Source organism: Vollenhovia emeryi, unplaced genomic scaffold (genome assembly GCF_000949405.1).
Source record: "Vollenhovia emeryi isolate VEMERY1.0 unplaced genomic scaffold, V.emery_V1.0 DF939138.1, whole genome shotgun sequence".
Taxonomy (NCBI): Eukaryota; Metazoa; Arthropoda; class Insecta; order Hymenoptera; family Formicidae; genus Vollenhovia; species Vollenhovia emeryi.
The window spans coordinates 851,165-867,024 of record NW_011967228.1 but is presented as its reverse complement, the minus strand read 5'-3'; the positions used below and the strand labels follow the sequence as shown (position 1 = coordinate 867,024).

General features: G+C 33.5%; 2 protein-coding genes across 4 annotated transcripts; both read right to left on the bottom strand.

Moving 5' to 3' along the window:
• Positions 1-229: 229 nt before the first annotated feature.
• LOC105567374 (clavesin-1-like) lies at positions 230-5,572 on the bottom strand. Its single transcript, XM_012022209.1, has 7 exons — positions 5,205-5,572; positions 3,550-3,793; positions 2,766-2,860; positions 2,199-2,441; positions 1,836-2,030; positions 1,563-1,734; positions 230-1,400 (listed from the first exon to the last, which is right to left on the bottom strand). The coding sequence occupies exons 2-7, from the start codon at positions 3,791-3,793 to the stop codon at positions 1,357-1,359; spliced, it is 993 nt and encodes a 330-aa protein (XP_011877599.1). The 5' UTR covers positions 5,205-5,572; the 3' UTR covers positions 230-1,356.
• Positions 5,573-8,873: 3,301 nt separating this feature from the next.
• Positions 8,874-15,016, bottom strand: LOC105567375 (alpha-tocopherol transfer protein-like). 3 transcript variants are annotated; one of them, XM_012022210.1, is made up of 8 exons: positions 14,071-14,212; positions 12,983-13,133; positions 11,876-12,154; positions 11,101-11,195; positions 9,980-10,222; positions 9,617-9,811; positions 9,352-9,523; positions 8,874-9,189 (listed from the first exon to the last, which is right to left on the bottom strand). In XM_012022210.1, the coding sequence occupies exons 3-8, from the start codon at positions 12,099-12,101 to the stop codon at positions 9,146-9,148; spliced, it is 975 nt and encodes a 324-aa protein (XP_011877600.1). In that variant the 5' UTR covers positions 12,102-12,154; positions 12,983-13,133; positions 14,071-14,212; the 3' UTR covers positions 8,874-9,145. The 3 variants fall into 3 exon arrangements, with proteins under 3 accessions (XP_011877600.1, XP_011877602.1, XP_011877601.1); XM_012022212.1 differs by lacking the exons at positions 12,983-13,133; positions 14,071-14,212 and adding an exon at positions 14,894-15,016; XM_012022211.1 differs by lacking the exons at positions 12,983-13,133; positions 14,071-14,212 and adding an exon at positions 14,375-14,506.
• Positions 15,017-15,860: the final 844 nt, after the last annotated feature.

Here is a 15,860-nt window from a genome sequence, read left to right as displayed (position 1 = left end):
GTTATTAAAATGTTATTAAAAGTTATTAAAAATTATAATAGTAAATTCCATTTAAATATAGAAGTTGTCGTTCGTACATATTGTACATTTGATACACATACAGCTAATCTATTAGAACAATCAGCCTCGTCTGATAGCTTTATACAGCGCTTCATGCGGCAAATCAAGCAGCATACAGCTAATAATAAGTTACACAGAAAATTATACATTGTGTGACGTCAGCTTAATTTCCTCGCACGCTTGTGCTATTTTCCTTTTAATGATTAACAGGTGTTACCAGAAGATATTCTTGCTTGACAGAATTTTACAACAAGTCTGCTGGTGCATATTTACTATAATCGAATACGTATGAGGCACGCTTGTATGAGTTCATTCTACGAAAGTATAATTTAGACGTCACTTTTCTTACGCAGCAAATAAATCATCCGTATACTTTTATACACATGATACTTTTTATATACGATACAACAAATTGTTTTTATTTCCTTTTAAAGCGAAAAGGGCTTAAAAATTCTATCAAATACAACAAGCAAAGTATCAACGTAGAACGATCATGACATCGTAAAATTTTAAGTTCAGCAAAATTATTCACAAAATAAATCTACATCGCAGAAATAATCTTCTCACAAATTTAACATAATTACATATAAAAATGTATTCTTAAAATCCAAGAATATTAATCCCCTTAGAATATAAATAATGATAATCAAAAGTTTTGCGCACGACTTATAGCGTATAGACTGTAAACACTAATACAAGTAGCGCAGCTCTGCGTGTTAATGTATATTACATGTTTTAACAATATTTGTATACAGCTGAGGGACCTAAATACAAACAAGTATGTAGAAACAAAAAACTTTTTATGTTATAGTAGTCGTATCACTAAATCCTCTTAACTATATCTTATTCCAGTTTCCCCTAAAAAGCACTTTCCACGCAATTGCGAATTGAAAATCAAACAACCGAACAACTATGAGTTCCAAATCATCAGGTATCCAACACCAAAAATTTAAAAACTTTTTTATTACAACTTTGTGCGTTGGGTAAATGCACCTGATATTGCCCAGCACGAAATATCACTACTCGTGATATCTCGTGAACAAAATAAACATTTTAAAATGTTTTAAAATATGTTACATATAAGCAAGATATAAAAATCTTTAGATTTTAACCGTTCTAATCTATTATAAATAAAATAGAAATGTTTTCTTTCTTATTCGAAACTACATACAAAGAAAATTAATACATAGCCTTTAATTGAGATTGAATTTTGTTAGACGATATTAGGTACGTTTATGCCATAGTTAATAACCATAATGACCAGAATAACGATTGATCGGACAATTTTTGCAGCTGTTACATCTTATCTTTATCAGTTTTGTATCCATATTGCAGTTCAGCTGAAACAAAATATAATTTTCAGAGCCAGCAATATTATTCGACTAGCACTGGCAGAAATATTATTGCAAAAAATATTACCTCAAGCAGCGAAGAATATAATTATATCGATACGGTTTAAATAGTGAGTGAAACATTAATTTATAATATATGTATATGATTACCTAAAAACGCAGGTTCGAGATAAAGCAAATTCTGCCATAACGCAACACCGCATTCTTCTTTGGGCATTTCTATATCACCATCATATTTCTTAGGCAATGCCCTTTTATCTATGTGAGTCATTAAGGACTTCCAGTTTGTCCCATGAACGTAAATCCGTTTGCGATATTTATCCTGTGTTATAATCACGTTATAAAAATTTTAAAGTTTTAAAATTCAACACAAAATTGTCATGATAATTTATAAAGATGAATCATAAGACCATAAGATCACACCTCCGTGAAAGGTTTAACCAACGCGAGTGCTATTTTGACGACACGAGATTGATTCACAATGTGGATACCTTTGTTACGAATGGGCAAACATCTCTGTAAAAAATGTGACAGCGTTTTGATCAAGGACGCTGTGGCGTGCTTTAACTGACCAAAAGATGTACCTTCGACGTCTAAAATAACATGTACACCCGCGATCTAAAAAACAAAGTAAGATTTTACTGTTAAAATTTCATGCATATATTTGTGGGACGCTCTAGAGATTGCTACAAATTTCTCTAAAAATTTATGACTAATTTTATGTATTTTTATAGTGAATGCCAATCTATTTTGAATCAATTGAAGAAATACTTTCCGATGACAAACCTGAGTTTTGTATTCCACAAACGTTAAAAACAAGCCCATTATGATGCCTTTAAGACATTCATCGACCGACACTTCCTTCGGATCCCATTTTCCACAATCGACCACTACCACCCTGCATCCATCTTTAGTACGAAGCGGCAGTGGCCACACCAAGCCGGCACAAATTGCAGTTTTCTCTTTACTAATAGTCAAATCTTTATATAGGTGTGAATGGGTTAAACGGAATCGGTAATACCGTTTCATCTGTTGAATAAAATGTTTGAGCAATTTATTGTTATTGTAAAATTCTGTATTAATTGCAGAACGACCTAGAATCAATCGGATGTATTTTTAACTTCGACCACAGCTAATTTGGGAGCGATCCTTCCTTTGCAAAAACATTAAGGCCGCCATTATTTAGCACATATTTTCAAGGTTTAATTAATAATTAATCTAGTAAATGACTGAAAATAACTTTTTACCTGCTTTCTTTGCAGTTCAGTGCGCATTTTATATTTAATGATTAATATAATATATTTAAAACAAGATTAATTTGGGATATTAAAAATACTACGAAATATGACTTACTAGTGTGAAAGCGCTCTTCGCATACCATTTGCATGGACGCAAGAATACTATGAGGAAGTCCTCCATGTCTTTCGGTACATGCAGATCAGGTTCCTCTAAAGAAATGAAATAAAAGAGATATTTTAATAAAAAGACAATGGTTACAATTCTGTAGCATGTGTACAAAATATTATAATTTGCATATAATTTATGAAAAAAAATCAACGGCAAAGTGGATAAAAAATTAAACGATTATAATATTATAATAGTATCAACTATATAAAGTGTATGTCGCGTTTCTTTCGATGACAGTGCAGAATGTAACCAATATCTTTTTGTGAGACTTACTTCGTTACATTATGATAATCTCAAGTTGCAGTAATTTCAACAACGTCGTGATTGCGCAGAAACAAATAGGCATCTATAGTTTATCATATTCAAAGTAGCGAAATTCAGTATAAAAATATTGTTTTTTATTTTATTAGGATTTTTCTTAAGAATTTTTAATACCTTGTATTTCTAACAATAAGAGCCTTTAAGACTACATGTTCATATTAAATTTCTTTTCATAAAATGACTTAAAAATCACCTAAAATAGGAGAACGCAGAAAGAAAGCATGGAGTATCGTGCGTACGAGCTGTCGATTACCACATGAGATTACTGCATAGGAGAACTAGATTTATTGAATATAATTTACGCATTTATACATTTTCCTGTTCTTACTCTTCATCGTTTAGTTAGTTTACCAATTTTTCTTTTTAACATAATGATAACTACATTTTTGTACGATTCAACTTTTACTACCTGATATTAATTCTTTCAATTCCTTGAAACCTTGGGCGACAATTTCTGGCGTCTCCCGCAATTCCTTCTTGGCTTTCTCACGAAAAAATTCGCCGACATCTTCACTTATATCTAAGGAAAGTTGATGTTCACCAAACATAATTTTTGGAGCATTTTTCTCCCAGTTGTCGTATAACTCTTGTTTGGATATTGACTTCAGCGAAGGAATAAGTTTAATGTTTTCCATATCAGTCGCAGATGACATCTGTCAGACAGTTGTATCAACTAAGTTATCGCCCATCGAAGGTGGATACAAAGTTGAAACGTGATATTTCGTTAACACACACGCTATGTTAATTTTACAAGCTACAGGAGTATCGCGACGTAGTTTGGAGTCGACATGCGACTACACGAGGACTAACACAAGAGAACTACTTGAGAAGGAATGGGCTGCATCTTTTCGAGAAGGACGTGACGAACTGCATACACAAGTGGCGAAAGTGATTGCCAAGGTCCAAGAAGAGAACCGACGAGGATTTAACAAGAAATGGAAGAAAGCATTGTCGTATTGCTAAGGCGATCTGAGTTGCCGTTAAGCGGACGCAGCAGGTCCCAGGGTTGAAACTTGCGTCGAAGTTTTTGGGGCCACATAAAGTTACGTGCGCCGAGTAAGGCAAGAATTCCCGCTGAGTTCGGTCATGTTTAACCTGCTCGTGGCAGATATGGAAAAGATGTTAAAAAAGGGAGGATGTGGAAAGAGGAGGATGAGAAGATATACACGTTGGGATATGCAGACAATGTGGCGGTGTTAGTAGAAGAGAAAAAGGGAATGAGAGCGATGATAGCAAAATTAGAGAGATACCTAGAGAGAAAAGGTATGGAAGTGAACATAGGAAAAACGAAGATAGTGGGATTTAGAATAGGAGGTGGAAGGGAGAAAAGGATAAATTGGAGATGGAAGGAAAGCAAGATAAAGGAGGTAAAGAGAGGGCATTCCGAACCTCAAAAAAGGATGAGGGGAAAATAGGTGGAGGAGAATAGTGAGAAGTAGACTGGGCAACGAAATGAGAGGGGGGCAGTAATGGAGGAAAGAGAAGGAGAGGAAATGTAGTTATGTGGACTAGGAGAAGAAAGATGGGAGCATGTGTGGGAGGAGTGTAGAAGGTGAGTGGGAGAACAGTAACGGTGGTAGCTGGCAGTAAGAGACGGGAAGCATTCTGGGAGTGAAGGGAAAAGGGAAAGAGTGGCTGAGAGACCTGGAGAGAGAAAGAGGAGCAGAGAGGGGCGTGTGGGAGGAGAAAGAGAGGGAGGGAGGGGGGTTGGTCAGTTAGAGGGAAGTTGTGTGAAACAAAGAAGCACCATGTCAAGGAAACGGAAGTCGAGGCGCACGCGAGCGTGTGCGTGTGAGTGAGGAGGGTGGAGCAGGCGTGTGCCGGCATAAGCCACGGGGCACACGACTCCTTCACGCAAGCGAAAAATAGATTAACTTTAAAAGTGTAAAGGGTTCGGGAACACTCCCTCGAAAAGTGCCTTGCAACCCCTAGGGGAGTTAAGCACAAACTCTAGGATATAAAGAAATAAGAAAATATTTACACCAGAATATACTACTTCAGCAATCTCACAGAGATCTCGAAAATTGAACAATCGCACACCGATTCTTGGAGTCGCTAGCATACCTTTAGCACAGATTAATAGACAGATCGCCAACGACTCGACTCGGGTTAAGTCCAGATTCACACCTAGGGGCAAAGTATGCCCTTAGTCTCGAAGCAATTTTCATGTGTTACAGAATTATGGTACAGATCTCTCATCGTCGAGGCTGCAACTCACTTACACCGTAATGTTTTAATATTATTAGAAAAGACACGAAAGTCGATGACTGTAGATCGGATATTGGTTCATTGGCCTTCGTTTCTACCCGTCACGAATAGTGCGCGAGCGAATCCCAGAAAACAGAAAGGAAAAGATCAGGCTGAATAGGGTTAGCACCGTAGTGCACGAATTGTCAATAGACACTGCATTAAAACAGTCCAGTGAGTACAATTGGAGAGCTAGAGGTTTCTTTCCCACCTTTACGTGCGTGGAGCGTTACGGAACGTTTAATAATGCATGCGAACTGACGATGTATTCACATTGGTGTTATATTAACATTCATAATATTATTCTAAGACTAATACATTTATAGAAAAACATTCTCTGCTTAAGAAAAACGTGAAAAATTGCAGTAAACAATGCAACTGTACTACTGAAATATTTCTGTGACTGTGAAATTTTTGATGAGTCTGCTACAAGCTGCTAGAAAGTCGAATAAATTACAGTTAAGTTGTCATGGCTAACGCAAGACACGTAACAAAAATATATAAATTGTGATGTGACCTATACTTTTTATAGTCAAGAGTTAGAACGTCGAAATGTCGTAATTTAAATTTATTAAACAAAAATTACTTGCCAGCAAAAGTCGTTCTAACTCTTGACTATATTTCTTTGATCACTGGCGACTTACCATTTCCAAAATATCTATAATTTTTATTTCTACTTTTATTATTATTTGTTTCTGTCTCCTAATACTATAGTTATCTTTTTTTTATAAGTCTGGAAAGACGGTGTCAATGCTTATGTCATAATAGTTTAATAATATAAATATTCTATTAATCAGAATTCTTTAATGTCGCCAGCGATAATAAACAACGTCAGTGTTTTCTTGACGATACCTGGCATCTTCAATAACACAGAAAATTTATTACGAAAAATATTACCTCAGCCAGGGTTTGTACTTGGACCTTTCTACGCTCTAGGCAGGCGTCTCGCCAATTCGTCCGTCGAGGCATATGATAATATTTGTCGCAATAACAGTATAAAGATGTTGTCTACGCGTCTATTTCTTCGACTTTGTTGAACGGCACGCCGATAAGGGTTGTCGGCCGTACACAAAACTGTCGAATACGCGATTTGTAAGTTTCCCTCCCCCTTTCCCACACTTGCGTCTGTTATATTCTGAGTTCATCAATTTGTTACACTTTGAATGTAACAGATAACGAATAACAAATAATATTAAAAGATAATTTCTTATTTGTGTAGAACAAATATTACAAATAAGCTTTATGTGGATGAAATATTTATGTATTACTTTGTGTCATTTGTTTCCGTTTATCTCGTTCTCTCTATGACTCTCTTGATTCCTCTCACTAGGATTCTATCTTTCTCTTTCTTTTTCACTCTTGCGTTCTCTCTCTACATATCTTGTTACTCTACTCTCTTACATATATTGTTGTATTTTCCCGCACTCTTTTCATCCCTCCCCGTCTCTTTTCCACTTTTTTGCTTACTTGTAGAAAAGAAATTTAAATGTGGACTAATGTGTCGCGAAAAAGAGATGTTCCCAGTGTAGGCGATAGCATGTAACGAATAATGCTCAAGTCTGGTTATATTTCAATTAGTATTTTATTGACAGATTTGCAGCAGACATCAGATTTAGCTATCTGGATTATTAGATTATATTACAGACGATTATATTTTAACAATATGCAACATGTAGTAAATGAATAGATATAACCATAGAATATTTATAGAGGTCTACGCCACATTGACATTGCGTATTTAAATCCACACGCTGCCGTCGTGAACCGAATAAAATATTGATAATATTCTATTGCGCGGATACGACACATCGACTTACAAACATTATACAGGGTGCTACGCAACTTTTTAACCGCCGTTCACGAAAAAATAGAGGGGACTAAGCCAAACAGGAAAGTCCTCTACCATTTTCCACTTGGAAGAATAGTTATCGAGATATTGATGTAAAAAATCGCCGTATTAGCCCAACCTACTAGCCTACTGGCCAATGCAAGCGCGCGGTGAGATCCGCCCGCCCACCGGCCGTCGTTCGAGGCGGTGCGTGGTGAGAAATAGGGAGGCGCGCCGCTGTCCGTCCGCGGCTTACGCGACCGCAACTTTTTTCATAAGTCTCTCTACTTCTCGCCATTTTAGTAAACATTTTATAGAATTAAAGTAAAATTTTTTCAATTAAAAATTATCTACTCTTGGATATTTAATAAATATTTAAATTAAAGAAATGCATGTTTTAATTGGTTATTATTTCTTAAATTTAAGTTAATAAGCTTTTAGAAGCCACACCTAATCAATAATTTTCTTGAGTAAAGTAATATTTTTAAAATTAAGATATGTTTTTTATCAGTGTAGAATGTTTACGTACCTATAAGAATAGTTTGAATTTATGTAATGAAGTAAGTACGTTCAGTTATTGCGGATGCAGATAATGAAAACCAGTAGATTGCAATCGGAGAAAGTTACAAATTTTTGCGTAACATTTAAATAAAACAGCTGAGCAAGTAAAAATAAACAAGAAAACCACGGAATGCTCAGGACGTAATTCCTACTATAAAAATTTGCGTTATACGAGATTTGTTTTCAAAATTCGCAGAAAGCATGAGAAATTACATACTTCATTAGAGAAATATAAAAAATAATTTAATACCATAACAACAAATTGTTTTTATTTCTTTTTAAAGCGAAAAGAACTTAAAAATTCTATCATTTACAGCAAGTAAAGTATCAACGTAGATCGATCATGACATCGTAAAACTTTAAGTGCAGCAAAATTATTTACAAAAGAAATTTACATTGCAGAAATAATCCTCTCACAAATTTAACATAATTACATATAAAAATACAAATATACGTTGATCCAAGAATATTAATCCCCTTAGAATATAAATAATGGTAATCAAAAGTTTTGCGCACGACTTATAGCGTAGACTGTAAACATTAATATAAGTAGCGCAGCTCTGCGTGTTAATGTATATTACATGTTTTAACAATATTTGTATACAGCTGAGGGACCTAATACAAACAAGTATGTAGAAACAAATTTAAAAACTTTTTATGTTATAGTATTCGTATCACTAAATCCTCTTAACTTTATCTTATTCCAGTTTCCCCTAAAAAGCACTTTCCACGCAATTGCGAATTGAAAATCAAACAACCGAACAACTATGAGTTCCAAATCATCAGGTATCCAACACCAAAAATTTAAAAACTTTTATTACAACTTTGTGTGTTGGGTAAATGCACCTAATATTGTCCAGCACGTCATATCACTACTCGTGATATCTCGTGGACAAAATAAACATTTTAAAATGTTTTAAAATATGTTACATACAATAAAGATATTCTTTAACATATACACATATTCACAAATTTGAAAACATGCCAAACACTTCCTAACAATTTATATATGATGAAAAATAATAAATGTTGCTTTATAAATATTTAGAAAATTATGTGTTCATATGTTTTTAAAGTTACCTTTATATATATTTGTATACATGCATTGATTAATTTCCCGATTTTTACTATTTTTGTTTGTCTTCAAACAAAATTTAAAATCTTTAGATTTTAACCGTTCTAATCTATTGCAAATAAAATAGAAATGTTTCCTTTCTTATTCGAAACTACATACAAACAAAACTATTACATAGCCTTCAATTGAGATTTAATTTTGTTAGACGATATTAGGTACGTTTATGCTACAGTTGATAATCATAATGACCATAATAACGATGGTAACATATTGACCGGACAATTTTCGCAGCTGTTACATCTTATCTTTATCAGTTTTGTATTCATATTGCAGTTCACCTGAAACAAAATATAATTTTCAGAGCCAGCAATATTATTCGACTAGCCCTGGCAGAAATATTATTGTGAAAAATATTACCTCAAGCAGTGGAGAATATAATTTTATCGATACGGTTTAAATAGTGAGTGAAACATTAATTTATAATATATGTATATGATTACCTACAAACGCAGGTTCGAAATAAAGCAAACTCTGCCATAATGTAACACAGTATTGTTCTTCGGGCATTTCTATTTCACCCCCATATTTCTTGGGCAATGCCCTTTTATCTATGTGAGTCATTAAGGACTCCCAGTTTATCCCATGAGTGTAAATCCGTTTACGATATTTCTCCTGTGTTATAATCACGTTATAAAATTTTTAAAGCTCCAAAATTCAACAAAAAATTGTCATGACAATTTATAAAGATAAATCATAAGATCACACCTCCATGAAAGGTTTCATCAACGCGAGTGCTACGTTGACGACACGAGATTGATTCACAAGGTGCACACCTTTGATACGAAAGGGCATACATCTCTGTAAAAAATGTGACAACATTCTGAGCAAGGGCACGGTGGCGTGCCTTAACTGACTAAAAGATGTACCTTCGACGTCTAAAATAAAATGCACACCCGCGATCTAAAAAACAAAGCAAGATTTCACTGTTTAAATTTTACGCATATATTTGTGGGACACTCTAGAGATTCCTACAAATTTCTCTAAAACTGTATGAGTAAATTCAAGTATTGTTATAGCGAATGCTAATCTATCTTGAATCAATTGAAGAAATACTTTTCGATGACCAACCTGAGTTTTGTTTTCTATAAAAGCCATAAAAACGTTGACTAACCAGCCTCTAATACATTGATCGACCGATATTTCCTTTGGATCCCATTTTCCACAATTGAACACTACCACTCTGCATCCATCTTTAGTACGAAGCGGCAAAAACCACACCAATCCGGCACACATTATAGTTTTCTCTTTACTGATAGACAAATCTTTATATAGGTGTGAATAGGTTTGACGGAATCGGTAATACCGTTGCATCTGTTGAATAAAATATTTTGCAATTCGTTATTATTGTTAAATTCTGAATTAATTGCAGAATGCCCTAAAATCAATCGGATGTATTTTTAACCTCGACCTCAGCCAATTTGATAGCAATCCTTCCTTTGCAAAAACATGGCAGTCATTATTTAGCCCACATTTCCTAGGTTTAATTAATTATAATTAATCTAGTAAATAACTGAAAATAACTTTTTGTCTGTTTTCTTTGCAGTTCAGTTCGCATTTTATATCTGATAATTAATAATACAAAAATTAATTGACTCAATATTCAGGAGGGAATACAACGCAAAACTGAGGATCTCTATGGTAAGTCCGATTGTTTAGACTATAATATAATTCTAAGAATTTTATTATTGTCGTGTTTATATGTATACACTAGAACCTCCTAAAAGAAAATCTCGGAAGAGGACATCCTATCTCTTGCACGTGCTAAACCACACGCTAAGCTACTTTCCCTTAGTGTGAATAGGGTTACGGGATAGTTACTATACGAAGTTGCGAGTGCGATATCTATAGAAACAATATAATCACGCAATCATAAGTCGTGTGCAACCTACTCGTTGGTAACACTTACTATATCTTATACATATTGTAATAAGTTTTATAGTAATTCATATTCTTTCCGTGTGTGTCATTACAATCTGTGCATGAACTTGGAGCAAGATATACAGTTTTTTTAGTCGGCAAAACTATTTTACGATCCAAAACTTAACAGATAATGGTAATTTCACAGATATGTGATGGTTGGAGTACTGAAGCCTCGAACGGTCTATTCTCAAAAGATTCCAGTACATGTACATTCAAATTTAAAACAAGATTAATTTGTGATATTAAAAATACTACGAAATATGACTTACTAGTGAAAAAGCGCTCTCAGCATACCATTTGCATGGACGCAAGAATACTATGAGGAAGTCCTCCATGTCTTTCGGTACATGCAGATCAGGTTCCTCTAAAGAAATGAAATAAAAGAGATATTTTAATAAAAAGACAATGGTTACAATTCTGTAGCTTGTGTACGGAATATTATAATTTGCGTATAATTTCTGCAAACAAAATCAACGGCAAAGTGAATCAAAAAATAAAACGGCTACAATAATAATATCAACTATATAAAATATATGTCGCGTTTCTTTCGATGACAGTGCAGAATGTAACACCAATATCTTTTGTGAGACTTACTTCGTTACATTATGATAATCTCAAGTTGCAGTAAGTTTAACAACGTAGTGATTGCGCAGAAACAAATAGGCATCTATAGTTTATCATATTCAAAGTAGCGAAATTCAGTATAAAAATATTGTTTTTTATTTTATTAGGATTTTTCTTAAGAATTTTTAATACCTTGTATTTCTAAGATCCTATGAGACTACATGTTCATATTAAATTTTTTTTCACAAAATGACTTAAAAATCATCTAAAATAGGAGAACGCAGAAAGAAAGCAAGGTGTATCGTGCGTACGAGCTGTCGATTACCACATGAGATTACTACATAGGAGAACTAGATTTATTGAATATAATTTACGCTTATACATTTTCCTGTTCTTACTCTTCATCGTTTAGTTATTTTATCAATTTTGCTTTTTAATATAATGATAACTACATTTTTTGTACGATTCAACTTTTGCTACCTGAAATTAATTCTTTCAATTCCTTGAAACCTTTGGCAACAACTTCTGGCGTCTCCCGTAATTCCTTCTTGGCTTTCTCAAGCAAAAATTCGCCGACATCTCCAATTATATCATAGAAAAGTTGATGTTCACCAAACTTAATCTTCGGAGCATTTTGCTCCCAGTTGTCATATAACTCTTGTATGGATATTGACTCCAGCGAAGGAATAGGTTTAATGTTTTCCATATCAGTCGCTGATGATATTATTGTATCCAACTGAGTTGCAGCACAATGGATATCTGTCAGACAGTTGTATCAACTAAATTATCGCCCATCGAAGGTGGATACAAAGTTGAAACGTGATGCTGTTCGCAACTTATCCTGGCATTATCTTGTGCATACAAACTAATAAAAAGATTTACCAGCGCAGAAGCTATATTCGAATGTACGATAAAATAGATGACTTTAGGATCCTCTTATTAATACTCTAAATAGGCTTTTTACCAAGCTTACGTATATGAACCCATTTGAAAGATAACAATAGCTACGTTCAGCAGAAAAAGCTACTTTGCACCTGTTGAAAAATTCGTGAATCTGATTGGCGTATTCTCTTAATCTTAAGTAAATTCAAGAGCATACGCCAATTAGATTCACGAATTTTATAACAGTTGTTTTGTTTTTTTTACAAAAGTAGCTTTTTCTGCTGAACGCAGCCATTGTGACCGTTGCACAGCATATAATTTGTTACTACAATCAATACTGTAAAAAAATATGTAAAATTACATACATAAGTGTAGCAAAGTGATAAAAAAAGAATAAGTGTAGAAATATAATACACATATGCATGTTTATGTACTTTTACAGATCATTCTTTTTTCTTACTCTTTACAAATACTTATTTATTCATGATAAGAAATTACAAGAAATTGTAAAATTTACACAATTAAAAGCAAGCAGTTTACTTATTATGTAAGGTAATAATTTCACCTACAAGTTGTAAATTTACCCACTATAATAATTGTATTTTTACATGTAAATTTTTTACAGTGTACAGATTGATAATTTAATCTTCTTGTTTATTATTATATAAAAATATTAAGGTATTTTTTTATAGCACTTATTCATACCACAAGAGACCTCGAAAATTGAATAGTCGATTGCACTGATTCATGAACACACTCTTATTCTCGAAAGAATACTTTACTTATTACTTGTTACAGATCTCTCATCACATCGATTTACTCATAGCGACACACAAAAATTTCCAGATAACCTCTTCTGTCAGATAAGAAAGTATTGTATATACATATCATATATATGATCTCGTGTTCACGATGTTAGAATTCGGTCCGGGAAATTTATAGCCAATCGATTTGCAACTTTTACGAAAAAGCAGCAATTTTATTAGCTGCACATTGCTCAGACCGAGATTTTGGATCGAATTCTAGAATCGTCGACACCATGGCTTTACCGACAATCTGACAGATGTTTGGCAGTATTAGAAGTAATCTTTTTTTCTAGGCTATTAATCTTAGTTCTAATTGCACGATATTGTTCTTATATATGTTATCCCTAGACTAGTCTGGTCTCATTTTGTATATATCTAGTGTAGAATTTTTGTATCAAGCAAACATTTTTGTTTAGAACTAATCTTTTAATTGGCTTTATAGAAATGCAAAATTCTTATACGGAATTAAAGTACGCAGCAAAATCTACACTATTCTGGTCGACTTTATATAAAAAAACCAAAAAAAAATACAAATTTTACTAATTTTTGGCATACTTGACGACAATATTTGCTTGATACAAAAATTCTACACTAGATATATACAAAATGAGACCAGACTAGTCTAGGGATAACATATAAGAACAATATCGTGCAATTAGAACTAAGATTAATAGCCTAGAAAAAAAGATTACTTCTAATTACCGCAAGTCTAAAAATCCAATTCTAGAAGACGAAAGAAAGATCAGCATGGCGTGTAAAAATAGTTGCAGGCTTTCTCGAGAGATGTTACTGCCAAACATCTGTCAGATTGTCGGTAAAGCCATGGTGTCGACGATTCTAGAATTCGATCCAAAATCTCGGTCCGAGCAATGTGTAGCTAATAAAATTGCTGCTTTTTCGTAAAAGTTGCAAATCGATTGGCTATAAATTTCTCGGACCGAATTCTAACATCGTGAACACGAGATCATATATATGGTATGTACATACAATACTTTCTTATCTGACAGAAGAGGTTATCTGGAAATTTTTGCGTGGGTAATAACCCACATAGCACATAATATCACGTAATATATCAGTAATATTATAATATTGCGGTAATATTACATATTGCAATGTAATATTACATTAATATTACTGATATGTTACATAGAAATATTACACAGTAATGTAACAGTAATATTGTGCTGCAAGATATCAAAATGTCGATAATTGACGCGTTCTCCTATCTTATCGATACTGATCGAGTTCTCCAGCGGCTTTAGCATCCCCACTGTAGACCGTTGGATTTTACCTTGTCTTTACCGCTTTGTCATGATGTAAGTATAAAGGTGTACCATTGCGCATAATGGCGTCATCCGTAGTGACGTATGTGTAGTAGGCCAATGAAAAATGGCCAGGAATGCAGCCGCGAAATTCAAATGCTCTATTAATATATATTAAATATTACTAAATATATATTAAAATATATATATTACTAAATATATTACTAAATATATATATTACTAAATATATTACTAAATATATATTAAAATATATATTTTAACTTAAAATTTGTAATAAAAGAATAATATTTCAAGATATCCTCTTCAAGATATCCTCAATAGGCTCCACGTCCGTATTCTCGAGGCCCCTGCTATCAATCTCCGTCGCCAGCCATTCTCTTAATACGCACACTTAACCTTACCAACACTGTTTATTCTGTGTGACACTGTCAGCAGCCATATTGAATTCTAACATTCCTGGCCATTTCTGATTGGCTATCATTTTTGACGACTGCGCATCCACGGGAATGGAACACCTTTATACTTACATCATGCGCTTTGTCGAATAGTACGCGAGCGATCCCAGAAAGCAGATAAAAGATAAGACAAAGAAAAGAATCAACACTGTAGTCCATGAAATGTTGATAGCAACTCTATTGTCACGATCTAGTTGGGATTATTTAATAGCCGCTGGTTAGTCCCACCTTTGCATAAGTGATATTGCAATTATTTATGCAAAATTATACTATAAAAATGCAAACTTACACTTAATTGCCTACTGAAATACTGATTAAAGCATTACTATATTGGGAACAATTGCCTACTGAATGCAACTGCGACTACTAAAATATTTCTATATCAATAAAATTTTTGACAAATACGGCAATTTTACCCACATAACGTCGTATGTCCTATGTATGTATATGCATTTTTCCTCTATGGCATGAAAAAAATATCCTCTATGTGAAACACCTTAAAAAAATAGCATTCCCAAGTTTTTTTAATAAACAATGATGTCATGAATCAGGATCGATATGTATCCTACAATTAAATTAGAAGAGGCGATCTTTTAATAAAATATTTATTTGTATTAAGTTTATTTGCATTAAAGTAACTTGAACGTCACGTGACAGTTACCTCGAATTTTTTAAACGGAAATCTACATTTCTTATTATATCATCTTTTTCTACTAATTAATTGGAACAACTGTTGTCTGAAACAATTTTTGAGATATTCAAAGAAAACTTAGCAACTTTTTCAATATTCATCATACGATATCTCGATAACTGTTTATCGTGAGGAAAAATAATACAGGATTATTTTACTTCATTTCGGTCAAGAATATGCTATTGCAATAGTACTTCAATTTTTATAAACATTTGTGTATACATGAAAACTCCAAGGAGATGGGTACACAAATCCCACGATGATATCAATGATATCAATGATAAAATATGTACAAGTGTTTCATTACATTGTAAATCTCGTATGCTTTGATATCAATGATTTATTACT